General features: G+C 41.6%; 2 protein-coding genes across 2 annotated transcripts in view; both read left to right on the forward strand.

Moving 5' to 3' along the window:
• Window position 1: 1 nt before the first annotated feature.
• rpl32 (ribosomal protein L32) lies at window positions 2-3,953 on the forward strand. Its single transcript, XM_073469993.1, has 4 exons — window positions 2-82; window positions 774-874; window positions 977-1,158; window positions 3,789-3,953. Exons 2-4 carry the CDS (start codon window positions 779-781, stop codon window positions 3,916-3,918), a joined length of 408 nt encoding a protein of 135 aa, XP_073326094.1. The 5' UTR covers window positions 2-82; window positions 774-778; the 3' UTR covers window positions 3,919-3,953.
• A 3,246-nt stretch (window positions 3,954-7,199) lies between these two features.
• Window positions 7,200-19,628, forward strand: part of LOC140999988 (glutamate receptor-interacting protein 2-like) — a 36,006-nt gene continuing 23,577 nt past the window's right edge. Inside the window, exons 1-7 of the mRNA XM_073470592.1 lie at window positions 7,200-7,383; window positions 13,633-13,713; window positions 14,453-14,591; window positions 15,875-16,020; window positions 17,572-17,655; window positions 17,744-17,819; window positions 18,439-18,584. Of these exons, the coding sequence (XP_073326693.1) occupies window positions 7,206-7,383; window positions 13,633-13,713; window positions 14,453-14,591; window positions 15,875-16,020; window positions 17,572-17,655; window positions 17,744-17,819; window positions 18,439-18,584 (850 nt within the window). The 5' untranslated portion in view covers window positions 7,200-7,205. The remainder of the gene's footprint in view (window positions 7,384-13,632; window positions 13,714-14,452; window positions 14,592-15,874; window positions 16,021-17,571; window positions 17,656-17,743; window positions 17,820-18,438; window positions 18,585-19,628) is intronic.

Consider the following 19,628-nt stretch of genomic DNA (forward strand, 5'->3'; position numbering starts at 1 on the left):
CCATAAGCCTTTGCGACCCTCACGGAAGTCCTTTTCTTTCCTTCCGCCGTTGCCGAAGTCCCTTTTGGATTTACATCGGCGGGTGAGTCCATACAATCTGTGTTCATCCGCGCAATTTATGGCATTATTTAACCATCTTGTTATGGTTTATCAATCATAGACGTCCACTCTATAGATGTTAGATGAAATTGACCATTTTATCATATAAAACCCTCTTTAATGACTCTTTCTGAAACGAGGTGCTGCTCTGAAAGTGTTTCGCTGCTTGCTAGCGCTCTCCCCGTGAAATGGAGTTGCAGTATTGAGTAAAGGCCCGCTGTACAGCGTGGCGGACAGACAAACAGTGTGAAATAACAACCAGCAGTTGCCAATTTGAGATGTGAAAATTATGTATCTGTTCATATCATACTGTTGGAGCTGAGTGTATGTGGTAGAGTAGCATGGCTATCAAGCTAGCTAAACATTGACTGCACCGCTAGCTAGCTAGCTGACGTTGGCTAACACGTTTACCTGGAGGCTCACTCAACACAAACCGTGTATACTTGTTAGTCGCAGGCTTAGTAATAGTTAAGTCATTTAAAGCATGTGCTGTTAATAAATGTGGCCTTTAACTAGGTGCAGGTACAGAAACAGTTGTTTGATCACCTGTGGATAGTAGTTTGCTATTAATTTGCTATTAGCATGTAGCACGTTGTGGTGTAAAGCTGCAACCTTGAAGCTGACATAATCATGCCTTTTTTGTTGTAACTGAAGTTTTATTTTTCTGTCCTCAGTCACCATGGCAGCCATCAGGCCCCTCACAAAACCCAAGATTGTCAAGAAGCGGACCAAGAAGTTCATCCGCCACCAGTCTGACCGATATGTCAAGATTGCGGTAAGAGGCAGTATGACATGCTACATCTTCAGCAGGTTCAGAACCCTGCTTTTATCTAAAAGGTTGAACTAATCCTTGAATATGTTTTCATATCTCCAACAGAAAAACTGGCGTAAGCCCAGAGGTATTGACAACAGGGTGCGCAGGAGGTTCAAGGGGCAGATGCTGATGCCAAACATTGGTTATGGTAGCAACAAGAAGACCAAGTACATGCTGCCCACTGGCTTCAAGAAGTTCCTGGTCCACAATGTCAAGGAGCTCGAGGTCCTGATGATGAGCAACAAGTAAGTTGTTTATGTAGATTACTTTACACTACATATCAAAGTTAATATTGTCAGACTTGTGCAATGTGTGCTATTTTTGCAGAGATTTTGAGATGCCTGCTGAGACTTTTGTAGTCACTGAATGGAATTGAAGAGCAAATATGTTTGAGCTTTCGTAGAAGATATCCATTTAATATTTCATACATTTCAAATGTATGGATTGACTGGCTTTCTTGACTAAAGGAGACATTGTTATAGTTAGGAGGTGATGTTACTGTTTTGGGGTTTTCCAGATGCAGTTTATCAGTGCCATGGCACCTTAAGAGTCCATTTACCTCTAGTCTAGTATTGAGGTGGCGACAGAAGTCCCAGTTCTCAAAAACTTAAGCAAATAAGAGCACCAACATCTCTGTATACCCTCAGGGTGAACTGACGGGTGGCAAATCTTAAACTGGTATTTTCTGTCATAACTGTGTGACATAAGTCCATTTAGGATTTCATTACATGTAGTTTGCATGTCCGTTTAATTAAATGTCTTGAATTTTATTTTATATATATACTAAGTATTAAAAGTCAGTGAATAATCTTGGAAGTTGTGCGTCTTGACACATTTTATCCATTTTAATTTATCTATCCTGTAATTTCTTATTATGAAAATGAGTCCCTCTGCATGACGGTCCATATTTATGATCTTACAAATCTTTAAACTTACTATTGAACCCAATACTGTCTCTTTACTCTATACTTGCACTTACCTGTTGGCAACATGAAGATTAACTAACTTGCTCTAATAATCGTGCCTCTGCACGGGACCACATATATACCCCATAACTTTATACTTGCCTGTAACGCTTGAATAAGAAATGGATGATTTGTCCAAAAATCTGTCTTATAAGTGTCTATCTGTTGACACCCTGTATTACACCAACACTGAGTAACAAGAGTAAATACAGTAGGCTCTTATCTGTAACCATGTAGAAACATCCTCAAACCACATCAAAAGCCCCTTGTGCAGTGAAGTTTAAAATCGACTCTGACAATGTATCTGTAAATGTCCAGCACTTGATATTTGATGGGAACAGTCAGAATTGGGGATGCTTGGTGAGTCTCGTGTGACCGATATTTGGCTTGTACAATAAAAGTAGGAACTTATATGAGGATGTTCAACATCAGTTGGATCTATTTGAAAAGCTGGCTTCCCTCCAAGCTGCAACTTGAAATCAATTTGTCCATCCAGAGAGTGTAGCACTCAGTGTTAGAGTGCAGTTCATAACAGCCAATCATTTGGGTGACACTGATGCAATCTGTTGCACAAATTCACTTTTTAAAGAATTGTATGTTAAGGAGTCTCACTTCAGATTGCCAGTCATTCTTTCTGTGAACTGTAGAAAACTAATAATCTGGTGTTGATCACTGAACTCAAAGGCTTGTAAATGGATGGTGGCTTAACGTTGCAATGTTTTCATTTTGTGAGTTTTTAATTTAACCAAAATAAAATTTTGAATAGCACAGTGGAACAGTGGTGGGGCGAGCATGCAAGAGTTTGTACTCCTGTTAAGCTAGAGCCAAGCACAGCTTTCTTTAATGCTGCAGTTGCATCCTGCTAATTTAAATAAAGGAGGGTTGGGACTATTTTGGTCCCCAATGCTTCCTCTTTAATCTGAAATGGTTAAATCAGACTGACTTTAGGTTTACAAAATAGGAATTCATCAACGCCGAGCAAATTTTAGAGACTGGGTTGAACTGATTTGTTTTTTTCAGATTGTTTGAAGTAGTTTGCTATAAGGTAAAGGATGGATAAATGATTCAAAAGGTTTAAGTTTAAACATGTGCAAAGTGTGCCCGCTAACTAAAACTTACCCAGCTGGTTGTTCTAACACGCTCCCACCTGTTAATCTAAAACCAGAAGGAAACAATCTGTTTTTCAAGGGACATATTTTGGACTTTTCTAGTCGCAATTTGAGCAGCCAGTCACTGTTATTGAGCACATAAATAGCTTGGATATGCCGGTGGGGTTAATCATGTCTTACTGTTTAGCCACAATGCAAAAGGCTAAATCTAATCATCTCAAGTTAAAGAAAAGTCAAACCTAAGCAGAAATTTAGCTCACTAAGCTCCTTTATGAACAGACTTGAATCATTAAATTATCTGTGAATCCAGTTGATTCCAGATTTGGTGGTATTGATTTTGAGTTTAACTGATCTCCTATCAGGAGTTCAGATAACGTGCAGTATTAATGGTAGTCTGTTTCCTCCACCTTTTTTATAATTGCTTGTTTGGACGAGTGGGAAACTTGAGAAACCATCTCAAGGTTTTCCTTTCTGTAGTTTTCAGTCACATGTAGTGACTCCTTTTGTAATCATCATCCTCAGTATTAATCATCGGTTGCATAATGAGTAGGTTGGGTGCTTGACCATTGTCACATTGGGTAGTGTCACTTTTGTTTGTCACGCTGTCATGACTCGCCTTACTAGCATGTTTTGGCAAGTAATTGTCATTGTGGCTGTGTGGGCCCTGTTTAGAAGAATTGTTTACAACACGATTGTTCATTAACTATATATTTGAATCTGTACTATACAGCAAAACATTCTTGAGTTGTTTCTGCAAACAAAGAATATTTTTGTACTAATGTTTTTCCTCTGTCTCTCTAGGACTCACTGTGCTGAGATCGCCCACAACGTGTCCTCCAAGAACAGGAAGCTGATCGTGGAGAGGGCAGCTCAGCTGGCCATCAAGATCACCAACCCCAACGCCAGGCTCAGGAGCGAGGAGAACGAATAAACTGTTTATTCACAATAAATGTTTGAAAATAGAAACTGGCTTGTGGATCATTCTTCTGCTCTTCATTGCTTGTTAACAGCGTTGTTGCACAGGTCTGGCAACTATTATAAATGTGAAACTCAGAAAATATGGTTCAACGGTATACAGTATACAGTTAACATTATTACTATTTTATAATTAGCACGTAAAATGACCCTTAAAAGAATGAAAACAAGTTTCTTTTGGTAGAACAAGCCCTTTACAATTTTACAAAATACCTGTTGTAGAAAGTACCCTAAAATCATTTTTGAGTGAAGATTACGATATTATGTTAAAGTATTAACATGGTAAAAGTCACCCAAAATAGTAGTTATGATATTAAATCTACTCAAGTATCAAAAGTAAATTATACTGTGGTTTGACCTGACCAATTACCAGATCTGATGTAAAGCCTTTTTCTGAAATATATTTGTTTCTATGTAATCTGTTTGCCAATGAATTAATTTAAAAAGCCACTACTTTGACTCTGATGTAGAATGTAATCTGCAAAGTAACTAAAGTCATCAAATGTAGTGGAGTAAAAGTACAAAATGTGGTGGAGTGAGAGTATAAAGTAGAGGAAAATGGAAATATGTGAGTACAGTACATGAGTAAATACTTTCCATCACTGCAATATAATGTCCTGATAACAAACTTAATATAAAAGAGTATACATATTTGTAGTAAGACTTATACAGTACAGTTAATACCTTCAGTAAGTAAATGTGCATGGAGTGATAACTCAGGTGTCATACCACAGTATACAGCTGCAACTCAGGACCCAGTGACAGAAATGTTTTGTTTTTATAACAAAATCGAGTCCAGAGTGTATGACCAGGTGTCAGAGTGACCAGGGAGTTATAAATGGGTATTTCATTGAGGGCGTGATACTTCGGAGACTAAAGCAGTTTTCACATGGGTGCGTAGGCGTCAAAACAGTACAGAAATACTCTCATACGACTCAGCTTCTGCAGAGCCAGCTGTATTCACCCGTGGGTAGATGGGGTTATTCCTTACCTCCTTCCAGATGACTGGGTGCTGCAGCAGAACAAAAGGGGCAAGACGCCCGAAGAAGAGTGTTGACCCACATTGTAAATGGAGGAGGACATAACTTTATTTAAACACTGTTTTCTTTCCAAGATGTGAACTGGGCTAGCTTTTGTATGAGAGCATGCTTTTACAGTTTGTAAAGCTTCTCACTGTCAAAGAGTAGTCTGGGCTCCATTCATGTTTTGGTTTTTTATTTCACTTTTACCGAAATGATTCCAGGTCGTCAGATTTCGTAAGCTTTGAGTATGTCTGTCATGAGTGCATAATATCAGTCTGGACATTTGAAAAAAGACAAAATGAACTCTTATGTCATTTTTAACCTATCCATTGATGTAGCAAAAGCTGAAATTAACTAACTGGTATGGATCAGATTCCTAAAGCTCTGGATCCTACATTTCCTATAATACTTTGTTTTGATGTCTCTGATTAGACACTGATGTTCACACCTGGTGAACATCATCACGTTCCCTTTAACTATTAAAAAACCCCACAATTTTCAATGGTGAAAATAAAGTACATTTACTCGGGTACTGACTGTATTCACATACAATTTGGAGGTACTTGGTCCTTGTAGTATTTCATTTTATGTTATGTTAGTCGAATATACTTTGACTGACACACATCATTACTTTGCAGATTAAGATCCTACGTACAAAACGTGATCAACTTCTTTAATATGATACAACAATATAAATTAATTAACCAAAAGCACACAGAGTTATAAAGTATGATTTTATTTGACAGGACAAACAAAAGGAAACGAGGGAACCACATGCAGCAAAGGGTCACAGGTCAACATCAGACCCGGCCCCTGTGGCGAGGACACAGCCTCTGTACGTGGGGCAGACGCTCTACCAACTGAGCCGCTGGTGTTGCCCTGGTTGATAATATGTTTGTACTTTTGCTGAAGTAAAACCTCGTCTGTAGGACTAGCAACAGAGTAGAATTTACTGAGTCATTGACTTTTACTTAAAGATGCACTATGTAGTGTTGGGGAAGACATTTTAGTCAGAAGAGGGAGATCTTCATTGACTGATTCTTTTATGCCTAAACAAACTAAATAAACAAACTCTCTTTGTTTTCATGGCTGAATACAGTGAAAACAGTGTTCTGGGGACCTTATTTTCCAGCTGTGAGGTTTCAGATTGCAACCAGCTGAACACCCTGCATCTCACACCCTAAGCTGACATTGTGAAAGATGTGACTATAAAACCTCTGAAATGACTCGTTTCATGATCAGAATTTGATCCATATGGTCTGATAACATTTGGAAAGTATAGAAGAGCCACACGATTAAATCAATTGATTCACGTTCAAGTTAGCCAGAGGTTAGACTGGAAGTTGGCTGCAGCGGCCGGGGGGAAGGCTCATTCTAAGGTAATGAAAACACAACTATGCTTTGTTTCAGGTGATCATATTCTGATGACAACATGGTAATATTATACTTGACTTCTGCCAAACGATCCCTCTAAACACCCTTAAATACTGTGCACTGGACCTGTAATCTGATCTTGATGTGTTATATTAGTTGAGAGCTCTTTTATATAAACACTGTAAAAGGTTATAATAAGATGGGCTAAGATTGGACTCACAGACTTGTATTAAAAGACCAGAAAGAAGCCAGCTCACAGTCTCCTCCCAGGTTTTGGACTAATAGATAAAGGAGTCACTTTGGCATTATGTACCAGCATGTTTAGACAAATCCACAGCTGGCAGTCTGATGTGTAACACCAATATATAATATAAAATGTTAACAAAAGTTGTTGGCTTGTAAGGGCCGGTTCACATTGTAAAGGATGTTCAGAGGCGGCTCCCTGCAGAGAAAGTTTCCATTCCGTTCTGGCAGGCAAGCTGTGCCCCACAGCCCTGAGCCCTCTGCCATCTGTTCCTGTAAAACTGACATTGCCAGGGATGCAAAAACATAACATTCATTTAGCCAGTCAGCTTGTGGCTGTTTGGAACTAAAGGAAGTAAATTACAAATGATGTTTGGGGAAGAAACGCGCAGAGTGTTGGATCTGAATCTCTCCTCGTTTAATAAAAACCAACACCTGTTTCTGGAGTGGCTTGGAAAGGACTCACCTGAAAGGACTGGAAGTTCTCCAGAGAGGGAGGAGAACATGAAAACAGCAGGACAGGCAGAGAGTGCAATGTCTACGAGATGGTGAGAGCGTCAGGAAGGGGACAGAACCTGTTTTTTCCTTGTCACTGGTCAGAAAAATGAACATGTCAGCAAGGGTAGTGTTTGGAAAGGGGCGCCTCGCTCCCAAGCAGCTCTCCTTCGCTTTCCCTCAGACAGATTCCCTGAGGAAAGGCAGCCGGTCAACGGGAGGAAAGAGGAGGATGTTCTCTTTTTCTCTCAGATGTCGACTGGGCATCATTAGAGGGAGAACCAAAGGTAAAGCAGACGTGTCTTATTGTGTTTTTGGTGAAATAGTAGAACAAAACGTGAGATTTCAAAGTTTTGGTTATTTCTTAATCTATGCAGTATTAGAGGAGCAGAGTTTTGTTGTTTATCTCTAATTAATTCCTCCCAAAATGTCACTAAATTGCATGTTTTACCTGAATTAATTTAAAAAGAGTTGAAGTGTTGGTGTGTGTGCAGCAGGCCTGTTAAACTGAGCATTCGCCTGACTAAAATCTGTTTTTGTGACAGACCTTAAAGGTGAACACTCCAGCATGAGTGCGTGTGACACATCCTTATCCTCTGGCTCTTTTTTTTTTTGTCACACACTGATCCGTGCTGGCTGACAAATGAATTAGTCATTTTGTTTTTCAGACCCTCACATGCAACTGGATCGGATCGCCATGAGATGGCAGTGTGGTCAATTCGATTGAGGAGGGAGCAGGTTAAGATTCAGGCCCTTCAGCCTGGAATAACCGCTTTGTCTACGTGTAATGAAAATGTGGGTTACTTGCAGAAGGATTATTTTCTAGAATAATGTCAAGAAACATTGGAAAAATGTACAAACAAGGACTAAAGGGTGAAAACAGTCACAGGTCATTATATTTTAGAGAGTCTTAAAGGTGCAATATGTGAGAATTTGAGTTGAAAATGTTCAAAAATGGACTAAAATTATCAACAGACTGAATAAATAACAGTTTGACAGTATGACACCTGTGTGCTGTGTTGCAGAGATGTCTACTGAAGTTAGCATGCTAACCAGCTAGTCCGCAGAGGTCCCAGTCTGGACTGTTAGCTACACGGCTAACAGAGCTAACTAGCTAACTAGTGAGACATGACCTCCCCTCCCCCTTTTTTTTGTTGTGGGTATGAATTAAAAACATGTACGATTCTTACATATTGCACCTTTAAATATTTAGCCTTACTTTTCTGGTTTGGCTCTCCTGAGCTCTGTTTTTGTGGCAAGGTCACTGCAAAAATGCTGCTTTCTTAATCTACTACCTGCTTTATCTCTCACTCTACATCAATAATGTTGATATCTGGTCTAGAGGAAGAGCAAAAGAGTCCATTTTTATTATAACCCACCGTTTGCCGCCCCGTTCCCAGAGGTTTTTATCAGTCCAACACACTGCTCCGCCTCCCGCTTCCCTTTATTCTGTTGGAAATTAATTAGTCTCGCTCTGAAAGACTATGCACATTGTAAATGGGGTATTAAGGACAGAAGTCTCAAAGGAAATTATCTACACCGAGGAGTATTGTGTCCACTGGAATAGCTGACTAATTAGGCTCTGTGCAACAGCGAGTAGAAACATGTAAAAAAAAATGTTTGTTTGTAATCACTTTACGCATCTGTAAAATAAGCAGTTGTGGAATAGAGGGTTTGATTTCACACTGAGTTTCTGAACTTGTGCTGTGTGGTTATGCGGTTGTTGTCTCTGCCTACAAAGCCTCAGCGAAGACAACAATTTGTCTGCAGTGACCAGAGCAAATGAAGCAGAAGAGGTTCAGAGTGGGCTGCCAGTGAGGCTGGAGGAGGGTGTTTGTTGTTGGTGGGGGTCAGGAAGTGGCAGGCGTCGAGGCTTGTGTGCAAGACAAATGGTCAGACAGGTGTGGCGACGGGTCAGCCGGCAGACCCGTTAGTCCCTCTGTGTTTGGGTGGAGGCCCCTTTTATCCTCCCGAGGGTGAGACGCTTCAGAGGAAGTGAGTTTTCATTTTCACACGATCACTCAGATTCTTTTTTTTTAATATTTTGCTTCCGTGTGACGAGTCCTACAATCTGTCACAGCCTCGTGCTCTACAACCGCACTTTTATGAATAACACCGTGATGTGTTCACAAGCAGGCAGCTGTTCTGCGCAGGAATTTTGCATATGCATTTTCCATTGCGTGCGTGTCACTGCGAGATAGACTAGCAGATTCAGGCTCTTTAAAATGGGTGCAGTCTGTATGTGAGAAAAACGTGACCGTGTGCAAGGCTCAGTCTGACAATGGATGTGCAGGTGGTGTTAATTGTGCAGAGAGTTGAGTGTGTGCAGTTTTGTCGTGTCTAATCTCAGCATGTGTGTGTGTATCTGTGTGTGGGTGGGTTTGAGGATGTGCAGATGAGGGGTGTTTGTCTTGGTGGGAAATGGATAAAGTGTGTGTGTGTGTGTGTGTGTGTGTGTGTGTGTGTGTGTGTGTGTGTGTGTGTGTGAGTGAGTGTGAGTGCGCAGGGGGAGGGAGTGACTATCGTGTGTGCCTGCCTCACTGAACCCCTCTGGCAGAGGGAGAGAGAGAGAGAGAGCAGACACACTCACTCCAGCTCTGTATGAGAGAGAGAGAGAGAGAGGCGGGCTGTGTGTGAGCTCATGTGAGTGTGTGAACAGGGGGATGAAAGACCCTCTGGAAAAGGACGAATGATTAGTAAGAATAGCTCAAAAATGGAGCCACGGCAAGATGGCCAGGATAGGACATGACCCGTTGCTCTGCCTGCTTTGGATTTTTATAGAAAAACACATCTTTGTAGATTCATATTTTTGAGGATTGAGGAGGAAAGACATCATTTGTCAACAAGTTTAAATAGAGAAGTGAACAAGAGGCTATTTGAGGATCAGACTTTGCCCTCTGGAGCTCAACAGTGACAAGGGTTAAGGAAATGCTGGACTTAAGGCAAAGGAATGAAGAAACGACGATGGTGTTTCACCTAAGTGGCTGAGACTCTCTCGGTTCGCCTACTTTCTTCACCTCGGGTGAAGCCTCAGCTCTCTGCCAACTACTACAGATCAGCAAGGTTACTTCCCGAGGCTGGCTGCTCTGACTGAACTACAGCCATGCTGTGTGGTCTGAGGAGAGACACCAAGAACAGCATTGGTAAGAGACGCACAGTTTGATCTTTGCAGAGAGAAGGGGGTCAGCTTGTGTTGTAGTGGAGGGTCAAGTGGATCGAAGAGAAGCTTATGTCTTAAATCTGATCTGACAGGCAACCACTGCTGCTGAAAATATTCCTTTCTATTTATAAAAAAAAGCCCTGAGTGCTGATTAATTTGAATGTATCATTACAAGTATTATGTGATGGGCTGAAAGAGATTTAAATGCGACCGGACTGGACCACCAGCTCTGCATACCACCCTGCCATGTGTAATTGGGGCAGATATAGCGACGTAAACTGGGTCTGGCAGGGCCCAGTTTATAAAAAAAGTTTAACATCTGAAAATAGCATTATGATTTCATTGTCATTGTCGGTGCTGCCCCCATATTTAACCTACATTCTGATTGGCTATGAGAGGGATAGCTCCAAGTGCCCTGAATTAAATCAGGAGTTAATTAACTCACCACATTTTTATGCAGTAGAATTTTATTTTAATCAGCGTGACGCTCCGAGGTCCTTTAGATGCAAATCTCCTTCAACCTCGTACTCCTCTTTTTTCTCGCAAAAAAGTTGTTGCATTGTTGTGGCTGTTTATTAATCAGCTCACTCCTGATCTTAATTCTTGCCATCAGGGTGAATGATGGTTATTTTAAGCTGGAGGAGGATGGCTGGGGGATGGCTCGATGCTACAGTAGCGTTCAGTCACGTGCAGAGCGTTGGGGTCTGCGTTACCCACAGCTAATGTTGCCTTTTGACTGCAATGACATCTGCCGGACTGTTAGGGGCCCTCAGGAGCCTGCGTGGTTACGAGGCTTTTGTCCAGCTTAATGTGTTTGTGATGTGTCATTCACTTTGTGTGTGTGTGTTTGTTTGTTTGTTTGTGCCTCACAGCTGTTGGAAAGGATATTTGTGCAAGGATGTGTGTAAATTAGTGTGAAATACCAGATCATGCATATGTATATTCTATACATCGCTTATAATATGCAAAGTCCAGTTGAGATATTTCCGTTGTTGAAGTCTGACTCATGCAGCTTCCTCACTGCAGGCCTGCCCAAAGGTTTCAGGTCAGAGAAGGTTTGACAAAGGATCCATGCCTCTCAGCTGTCTAAAGGCCTCATCTTCAGTCGGGAAGATGTGGAAACTTGATGTGGACGGAGAGAAGGCAGTGGGCTTGATGCCCTCCGAGCACTTGCTTCCCCCAGTTCAGTCTATACGAATCAACACAGATAAAAATTGATTTACTGTGAGGCCTGCAGACAAAACGAGACAACTGACAACCCTCATATTCCCAAATATTACGCTATATACAATAAATGTAAGATGCAACATGACTGAAGTGGAGATGAGTAGATTTTGTCACCAATTCACCTATTATCATTCTTTGTCTTACTTCTATTTGGTGGATAATCATAATATAATTTAAGGGGTATGTAAACAGCAAGTTGCCATGGATTTCACATTTTGACATATTGGCACCATTTAAATTATGCCGAAATTAGCTATGAGCAGTTCCTGTTTGCAATGTATCCCAGGATGTACAGACTACTATCACTGGATTAGTTTAACACCAAAGAAAACCTAAAAATGTGAAGATTCTCAGGCAAGTTGTGCAATTATAAGGAGCTTCTTTTACAAAGCTTTCTGACCAGATTTATGGACCTTTATTCCACTGTGTACAAGACAACAGAACAGAGTTGTCAACAAAAGTTGTTGTATTGTTGGGACTGTTAATTAATCAGCTGATTTCTGATCTTAGTTCTTGCATTAGGGTGAATGTTGGTTATATTATATACAATATATGTAGGTTGAAACATGACTGAAGTTAAGATAACTAGATTTAGCCACTATATTGGCTATTATTCTTTGTCTGACTTCTATTTGGAAGATGATCATAACCTAATTTAAGGGGGATGTAAACAGAAAGTTGCCTTGCATCCAGTTAGTTCTGCTGTGGGCGACAAGTTGAGCCCCATTTATTTAGCTAATATTTGTATTCACATTGTAACAAATCGGCACCATTAAAAGTATGCTGAATTAGCTATTAGCTGTTCCTTTTTGCAATGTGCCCATGGATGTACAGACTACTATCACTGGATCAGTTTGACACCAAAGAAAACCTAAAAATGTGACTATTTTCAGGCCAGTTCTGCAGTTATAAGGAGCGTGTTTTACAATGCTTTCTAAGCAGATCTACGGACGTTTATTCAGTTGTGTAATATATGTAAAGATATCCTCTGAAAGTGTGGATCAAACTGAATCTAAAAATATGTGTGTCATATCTGTGTTTCAGATTTGACTGAGTCATTACTCAGAGAAGGCTTGCTATATTTGATGCAAATTGCTGTAATCGGGTGCTCAAGTTTCTAAAGTACCTTAATTGGCTCCATCTAAACCCCCAGCATGCACCTGTCTCGTTCACCTCACACTGTAGACTCGTAATCGTATTCTCTGGTTTATAAATGAGAGTTTCTTAATATAGGTTGTGAGAGAAATGTGTTTTTTAACCAGTCTCTGTATCAAAGCAGTCACTGGAGGCTTGAGCCCTTTAGCCACTTGAGCCCTTTAAGTTTGATGCCTGTAGTGTAAAACATGGCCCCCTCCACTCTCGGCACAGCTCCTCTTTAAGTTTGTAATATGATGTTCAATCACTGTGCCGGACAGCTGAAAAGGTAATCCGCAGTGGACAGGATTAGAGAAGTGCCCAGTCAAGTTTCCTCATCACAGTGACTGCTGACATGCTCCTAAAGCTGCATTCAGGTTCAGATGGCCGAGCAGTGGCTCTGCTAATCTGAGGGCAGCCCTGTGCTGTGTCAGAAATGGGTCCCACTGTGGGTAAAAAGGAAAAGAAATACAGAAATCAGTTTCCCTGCAGAGCAGATTGAACACTTCCCGGCTTTCTGTAGCAGCTGCTGTAAATGACATGAAAATGATGATTTTCTCTCCATGCTCGAACAGTCCATTAACCGCATGCTGTTCCTTCAGGAAAAATCTCATGCTTTAGTGGTCACATACATAAAGCTCGCTGCAAATGTATTCTTGTGTAAAACGAACAGTTTTTAAGGCTGCAGAAAAGAGAGGACATATTTTCAACCCTTGACCCTTTTATAGGATTGTCGTGGAAACAAAGAGAGTGACCTTCCGGGGTCCTGAGGTCAGGCTGATCACTCGGTTTCACTCGGCTAATGCCTGCTGATGGATGTGGCTGTTGGCTAAGTGCTGCTTCCCTCCCGAGGCCCCCCACATCACCCAGGGTGCAGTTCAGAGCATCAACGTGTGCAGCTGTCGTGATGTGCGATGAATGATCGTGTTCATTTAGCCTTCTGCTGCAGAGTTTCCCTACATGTCACCACAGTGCCTCATAACACCACCTCCATGCCTCCCTGCTGTCTCTTCAGATGAGGGACCATACTCGAAGGGGAGCAAGGAGTCCGGGACAGCTGACCAATCACATCTGTCCCAGAGGCGCAGCTTCTCAGGTACAATACAGTCAAACCTGACGTCATGTAGCTTCGTTTTCTATTCTGTTATCTGATTCATGCTCATGCGCCTGATTCACCTACGCCCTCGTAAAGAAGAGTCATGTCGTGTTTCACTGAGGTTTCTGTCTGTGTGTCTGCTGTGTTTTGCTTGATGTTGCACTGTTTTGAATGCTTAGATAAGGTGAAAAAAAATGCTTGTGTGACATACCTGTCATATGCACTAAACCACACTCGGTAGCTACTTCAGCGATTTAACAGCGCAGCACAATGTGGAGCACAAGACAGAATGAGTCCTCTGATGACACTGTGAAGCCACATATCCATCAGAGTTAAGGCCAAACTCATTTTCATTCACATAAGAGGAACAATTGGATTTCAATTTATGAGCTGATGAGCTAGCAATAATTTTCAATGACTGTCTTTTTCTGTAATAATGCATTAAATTTCTTTCCATCATTGAAAAAAAACTGACTGCATCCTCCTCCTCCTCCTCCTCCTCCTCCTCCTGAACCCGTCACAAGAATTCAGTCAGATTGAGAGATGTGAAGGAACAAGAAAAGGACAGGACAGTGAGAAAATAAAGTATGTGGTTATGTGTCAGGGAACATTTTCTGTGAGAGATTCAGGAGAGAAAGTTGGAAGAAAAAAGTATTTTCGTTGCCTCTCAGACGGGGTGATTCTGTCAAGCAGAGGCTAATGCTGACTGTGGATCTGTGCCTGTGTCTGAATCTGTCAGCAGAGGAGTACCGAGGAGTGACCACGGTGGACCTGATGAAAAGGGAAGGCAGCAGCCTTGGCCTCACCATCTCCGGAGGCTCCGATAAGGACGGCAAGCCCAGAGTGTCAAACCTACGGCCAGGTGGGCTAGCTGCCAGGTGAGATCTCTGCTCTGTGATGCGGTTAAAACCTGGCAACCACACCGAGCTGTCCGGACTCGTTATTCTGCTCCCACAAACGTGCACGTGTTGCAAAGTTACACCAGCACGCTACAACTGCAAGTCTGCAGGCATTGTGTTAGATCAGCTTGGTGTAACACTCCACTTATCTGTATATAAAAGTCCCCAAGAAACCATAAAAGATGTGCCCATGGATACAATGTTTCTTAATTTACTTTATGGCGGTAATGACTTGATATAAATCTTTTTTCAGCTTGTTGTCTTTTGCCTAATTAACATTCTATCAAACAAATTTTCCCCACCGTCGCCGACATTAAAACCAATTTTCTCCAACATCAACCACATGAAAGGAAAATGTGGAGGACTCACGTTTCATGATGATTAAGCAGCGGGTGACTCAACTATTACACTCACACACACACACACACACACACTTTCGAGTGACACAGCCCCTCTGAAAATGTCTTGGCCAAATAATGCCATCGCTTGTCAAGTCCGAGGAGGTTCAAAGACAGACACTGTGCTAATTCTTCCAAGCAGCTTGTCTTTCCACAGCTGACTTGATGCTTGTGTGGAAGTGCTTGCTAATTTACTGGGTGGAGAGACACTCGGGCTGACAGGAGAGAGACCGGCAGTGACATTGTGTGATGACGTCCGGTCCGGCCGGCTCTGCTGTTTAAGACGTCTCTCTCTGTCCGCTGTCAGTGCTGACTGGCGTGTAGCCCAAAGGTGAGATAAGGGCGAGCTGGCCGGAGCATGTTTTTAATTAATTTGCTCCTCCCATGAGCAGTTTGTTGACTCATAATGTCGTATGTGAGACACCATGTACAATCATCTCTGTCAGGGTATGAGGAGGAGATGCTCTTGGCCATCCCACCCCAGCACTGTTCTACACAGCTGTCTACACGCTGCACAGAGGTTTATAATCAGATTATCATTAGTGTCCGGACACATATTAGTACAACTACCCATGATTACTTGTGTTAATGTTCACATTAGACAGCACTTGTTCTGCCTTTATGAATCAGTGGGATCATTCTGTAGAAATCTGCCAGAACAGACAGAACAATCAGATTAGACAGTTGCATCTCATTTTGATCATAATCAGACATCTTGTTTGGGGCTAAATGTGCTGTTCACATTAGACAGCACTTGTTCTGCCTCTAATCTGGAGCTTTTGAGCCCCCTGGTGGTGTTGAACCTGCTTTACCCGGTTAGTAATCCAGCCTTGATCTTGATGATCTGTCCATGACTCTCCGCAGGAGTGACCAGCTGAATGTAGGAGACTACATCAAGTCAGTGAACGGCATCAACCTGTCGAAGCTTCGCCACGATGAGATTATCAGCCTTCTGAAGAACATCGGGGAGCGAGTGGTGCTGGAGGTGGAGTATGAGCTGCCTCAATTCGGTGGGTGAAATTCAATATTCAGTCTGATAGTCCGTACTTTATCCGGATTTGTGTATAAAAGTTGCTGTTGGTCCTAAACAGAGTTCATACCACACTAGCATTGACAGAATGCAGTCCAAATTATAATGACCACCTGTCAAAGCCAGACTTCATCTAAGCATGCTATTTTTATCCACAGTGAATTATAGTCATTAAATCTGTGTTGACACAACAGTTATAACCTAGACGTCTTAAAACTCGTCAGCCAAATTTAGCCCTGAATTAACTGCAACATCTAGACGTCTTTCGACCTGCAGATCAATGCTCATTGGGTTTCCTTCGTCAAGGCAGCAGCCTCAGAAACAGTGTTGGTCCCCGGGCGCTGCACCGTGGCTGCTCACTGCCCTTAAATCTTTATTATGGATCAAATACAGAGAATTAATCCCCCACTGAGATTCATTTAACATATTTCCACAATGTTTATTCTCGTGGGTCAACACTCAGGTGACACAATAATTAAACTTGGGTGAACGCTTTATATTAAGATCCTTGTAATGAGCTTTAGTTAACAGGTAATGAGTGTTAATAATAGCACTATAAACATGTTTATTGTTAGATTTACAGGCATTTAAAAAAAACTTTTTGACGCTTTATATACTGCTTAAGAACATTAGTCAAAGCCTTATGAGTTTCTGATAACATTAAGACATACTTTACTGTGCATTTATTAACAATTAATTATACTTTTGCAGCTACTGGAGCTAAAGCGAGAACAATGCCTGGTTAGGGTTGATAAATTCTTTATTATTCAACAGTTTAATTTTAAATTTAAGACATGCAGCAAGGGCTTGAGGCTTCTGTAGTATTGTTAATTATTAACATTTTTTGTATTGTTAAGCTATTAACATTTGAACTGATACCTGAACTGCTCACAGGCTCGTATTTGATATCTACAATTTAAAATCTTTCAGACCCCGACCACACCAACAAATGAGAAAGGCATCCAGGAGCAGCCGACAGCGCTGCCAAGCAACGATAAACAGCTAGCCCTCGAGGATACATTTGCTAGCATACTAATGTTGACAGAAACTTAAAATCTCACGTCCAGCTCTCGCTGAACACGCCACACTGATCTCCATTTTGTTTACGTCTGCTTCCCCCCATGAGATCACATGTGAGCCCAGCTTCAGTCTGCAGAGCCACGAAGTCAAAGCGCTGAGGCCACGGCCCTACCGGACACAAAGCGTTGTTTGCAGTTTATTTAAAATGTATTAATATTGAACGCGTCGCGCGTCCAAATTGCACCAAATTTGATGCTCCACTTCCTTGGGCCCTTGGCAACAAGTGTGAGGTAGATCGGACAAATACGCGAGTAACATACAGATAGACAGACAGAGATTCCTTCCTTTATAGTTGGATAATCTTATTAATGTCAATAACCATCTTATAAGTACTTATAAGGGCCTTCTTATCTATCAACTATTGCTTATTACAAGTACCTCAACATAATATAATATAATCCTTTAGAGGATTATAGTAATAACTGTCCTTCCTCTCCTCTCGACTCTTTAGTTCAGAACCCCTCAGGAGTCATCACCAAAACCATCGAGGTGTGTTTACACAAGGAGGGAAACAGCTTCGGGTTCGTCATGAGAGGTAAGTGAAGGGGATGTTTCTGTGTACATCCCTCAGTAGAAAATAATACGCTTTTTGCAGTGATTTATCTCTGTGTTTTGTTTTTAAGGAGGTTTCCACGAGGACTGGCGGAGGTCTCGTCCTCTTGTGGTTACATACGTGAGGCCCGGAGGTCCTGCTGACAGGTGAGGACATGGTTAGATTGTGTTTGTGTTTGTGTTTGTGTGTATACCGCTGTAGCTATTTATGTGTCATGTATGCATTTTATGTTTTGATCGTGCATGAATGAGCCTATTCAAACGATTGTACGTATGCATGCAAGCGTGTGTCTTCAGTGTGTGTCCTCAGATGTATGGCCACGAGGATGTGTGTTTTACTAATCGCCTTATTTTTTGTCTGCAATGAAAATATTTATCACCCATAAAGAATGATTCAAATCCACAGTATTTTTATGTGCAGGTTACTTGTTTTTGCATCACGCTGCTGCATGAAACTGTGGCTGTGACACACATAGTGTACGTTATCTTCAAAGCAGAAAGGGCACTGCTCATCCTGAGGCGAAGGCAACATTGCACTTTTCCCAATGAAAAAACTGCGAGCACCAAAACACTGGAGCAAACGTAATTCACCATCAAAGACTTAACGGCCGTTTATCTCGTTTATCCTTCATCTCACCTGGGAGTGAACGCTCATGTGGAACTGTTTAATGATTTACTGTGACTGGTGCTTAAACGCTTCTCTGAGCACGTTGTGCTGGCCGCCTGCGTTTAAATTTTTCCCTCTTATCCTCCTGTGTTTCTTCAGAGAGGGCACGTTGAAGGCCGGAGACAGAGTATTGAGCATCGACGGGATGCCTCTAAACAGAGAGAAGCACGCTGACGCTTTGACCATGCTGATGCAGAGCGGCCAGGAAGCCCTGTTCCTGATTGAGTATGACGTCTCTGTCATGGGTGAGCACACACACATGGGGAATATGTGGAGGCATGGTAGGGCAGCGTTGCTCTGAGGGTAAATAATGTGGCCGTTTGGCTGCGTGGATGTGAGTGAGCGTCGGTGCTGCGGACGCCACCAGGAGAGTCACACTGGCCCATGAGCACACTTCAACAGGAGAAGGGTGGATGGGTAATGTAACGTGTTTTATTTTAATGTGTGGATCTCTCTGCACTTCTGAAACATAGCAGGTTCAATCCAATTTTTTATTTTATTAATTATATTATTATATTATTATATTATATACATTTCTTTACCAGAGTCATTGCAGTACTAGACTTTAGTTTGTCAGTGTATTAAAGGGGCACTTTAAGATTTAGTATTCTGGATTCTTGAAAGTTTGGAATATGCCTAAATTAGATTATTTCCTTGATTTTCAACATAATCTGGTTTTCCATCGACACAATTACTCATGTAAAACAAAAAATCGTTCAGTATTTAAAATTAAACGTATTTGTTTGTTGTCTCCTGGTGCTGAAATTAGCAAAAATTAAAGTGACTACGACAAACTTTTAAGTGTTTATGAAACAGTCTCGAGATTCCTCCAACAGCAAACGAGACCATCAGCGAAAAGACTGCTATTTTTATATAGTTATTAATGCCTGTGCTCGGGTCTGATCACGTATATCACATATAAATACATTACATCATCGCGGTCCATCCTGCGGTCTCTCTGTCACTCGTTTCCAAAACAAATGCACTGGCGCTGGTGTCGTACCGCTTTTGTAAAAAATGGCCGCTAGAATCAACAAAAACTGAAAGTTCCTCGCAGTCACTTTAAATAACCATGATCAAAACATCCAGTAACATTTCAAATGAACAGCTGGTAAAATAAACACAGTGACAATAGACATTGATTGTTTTATAGTTTGCAAAAAGGTGGGGACCCATGGGGAGCAAATCGGGAACACAGGGAAAACATAAGGACCGGGGAACAGACACAGGAACATGGATTTAAACAGGCGAACTGACAAAGAGCGAGGGAAAAAGACAGACTTAAATAC

The sequence above is a fragment of the Pagrus major genome, chromosome 7, assembly GCF_040436345.1.
Source record: "Pagrus major chromosome 7, Pma_NU_1.0".
Lineage (NCBI taxonomy): Eukaryota > Metazoa > Chordata > Actinopteri > Spariformes > Sparidae > Pagrus > Pagrus major.

Coding starts and splice junctions, on each gene's coding strand:
- rpl32 (XM_073469993.1), top strand. CDS start 779: ATGGCAGCCATCAGGCCCCTCACAAAACCCAAGATTGTCAAGAAGCGG. Junction 875..976: donor ACCGATATGTCAAGATTGCG/GTAAGAGGCAGT, acceptor TATCTCCAACAG/AAAAACTGGCGTAAGCCCAG. Junction 1,159..3,788: donor GTCCTGATGATGAGCAACAA/GTAAGTTGTTTA, acceptor CTGTCTCTCTAG/GACTCACTGTGCTGAGATCG.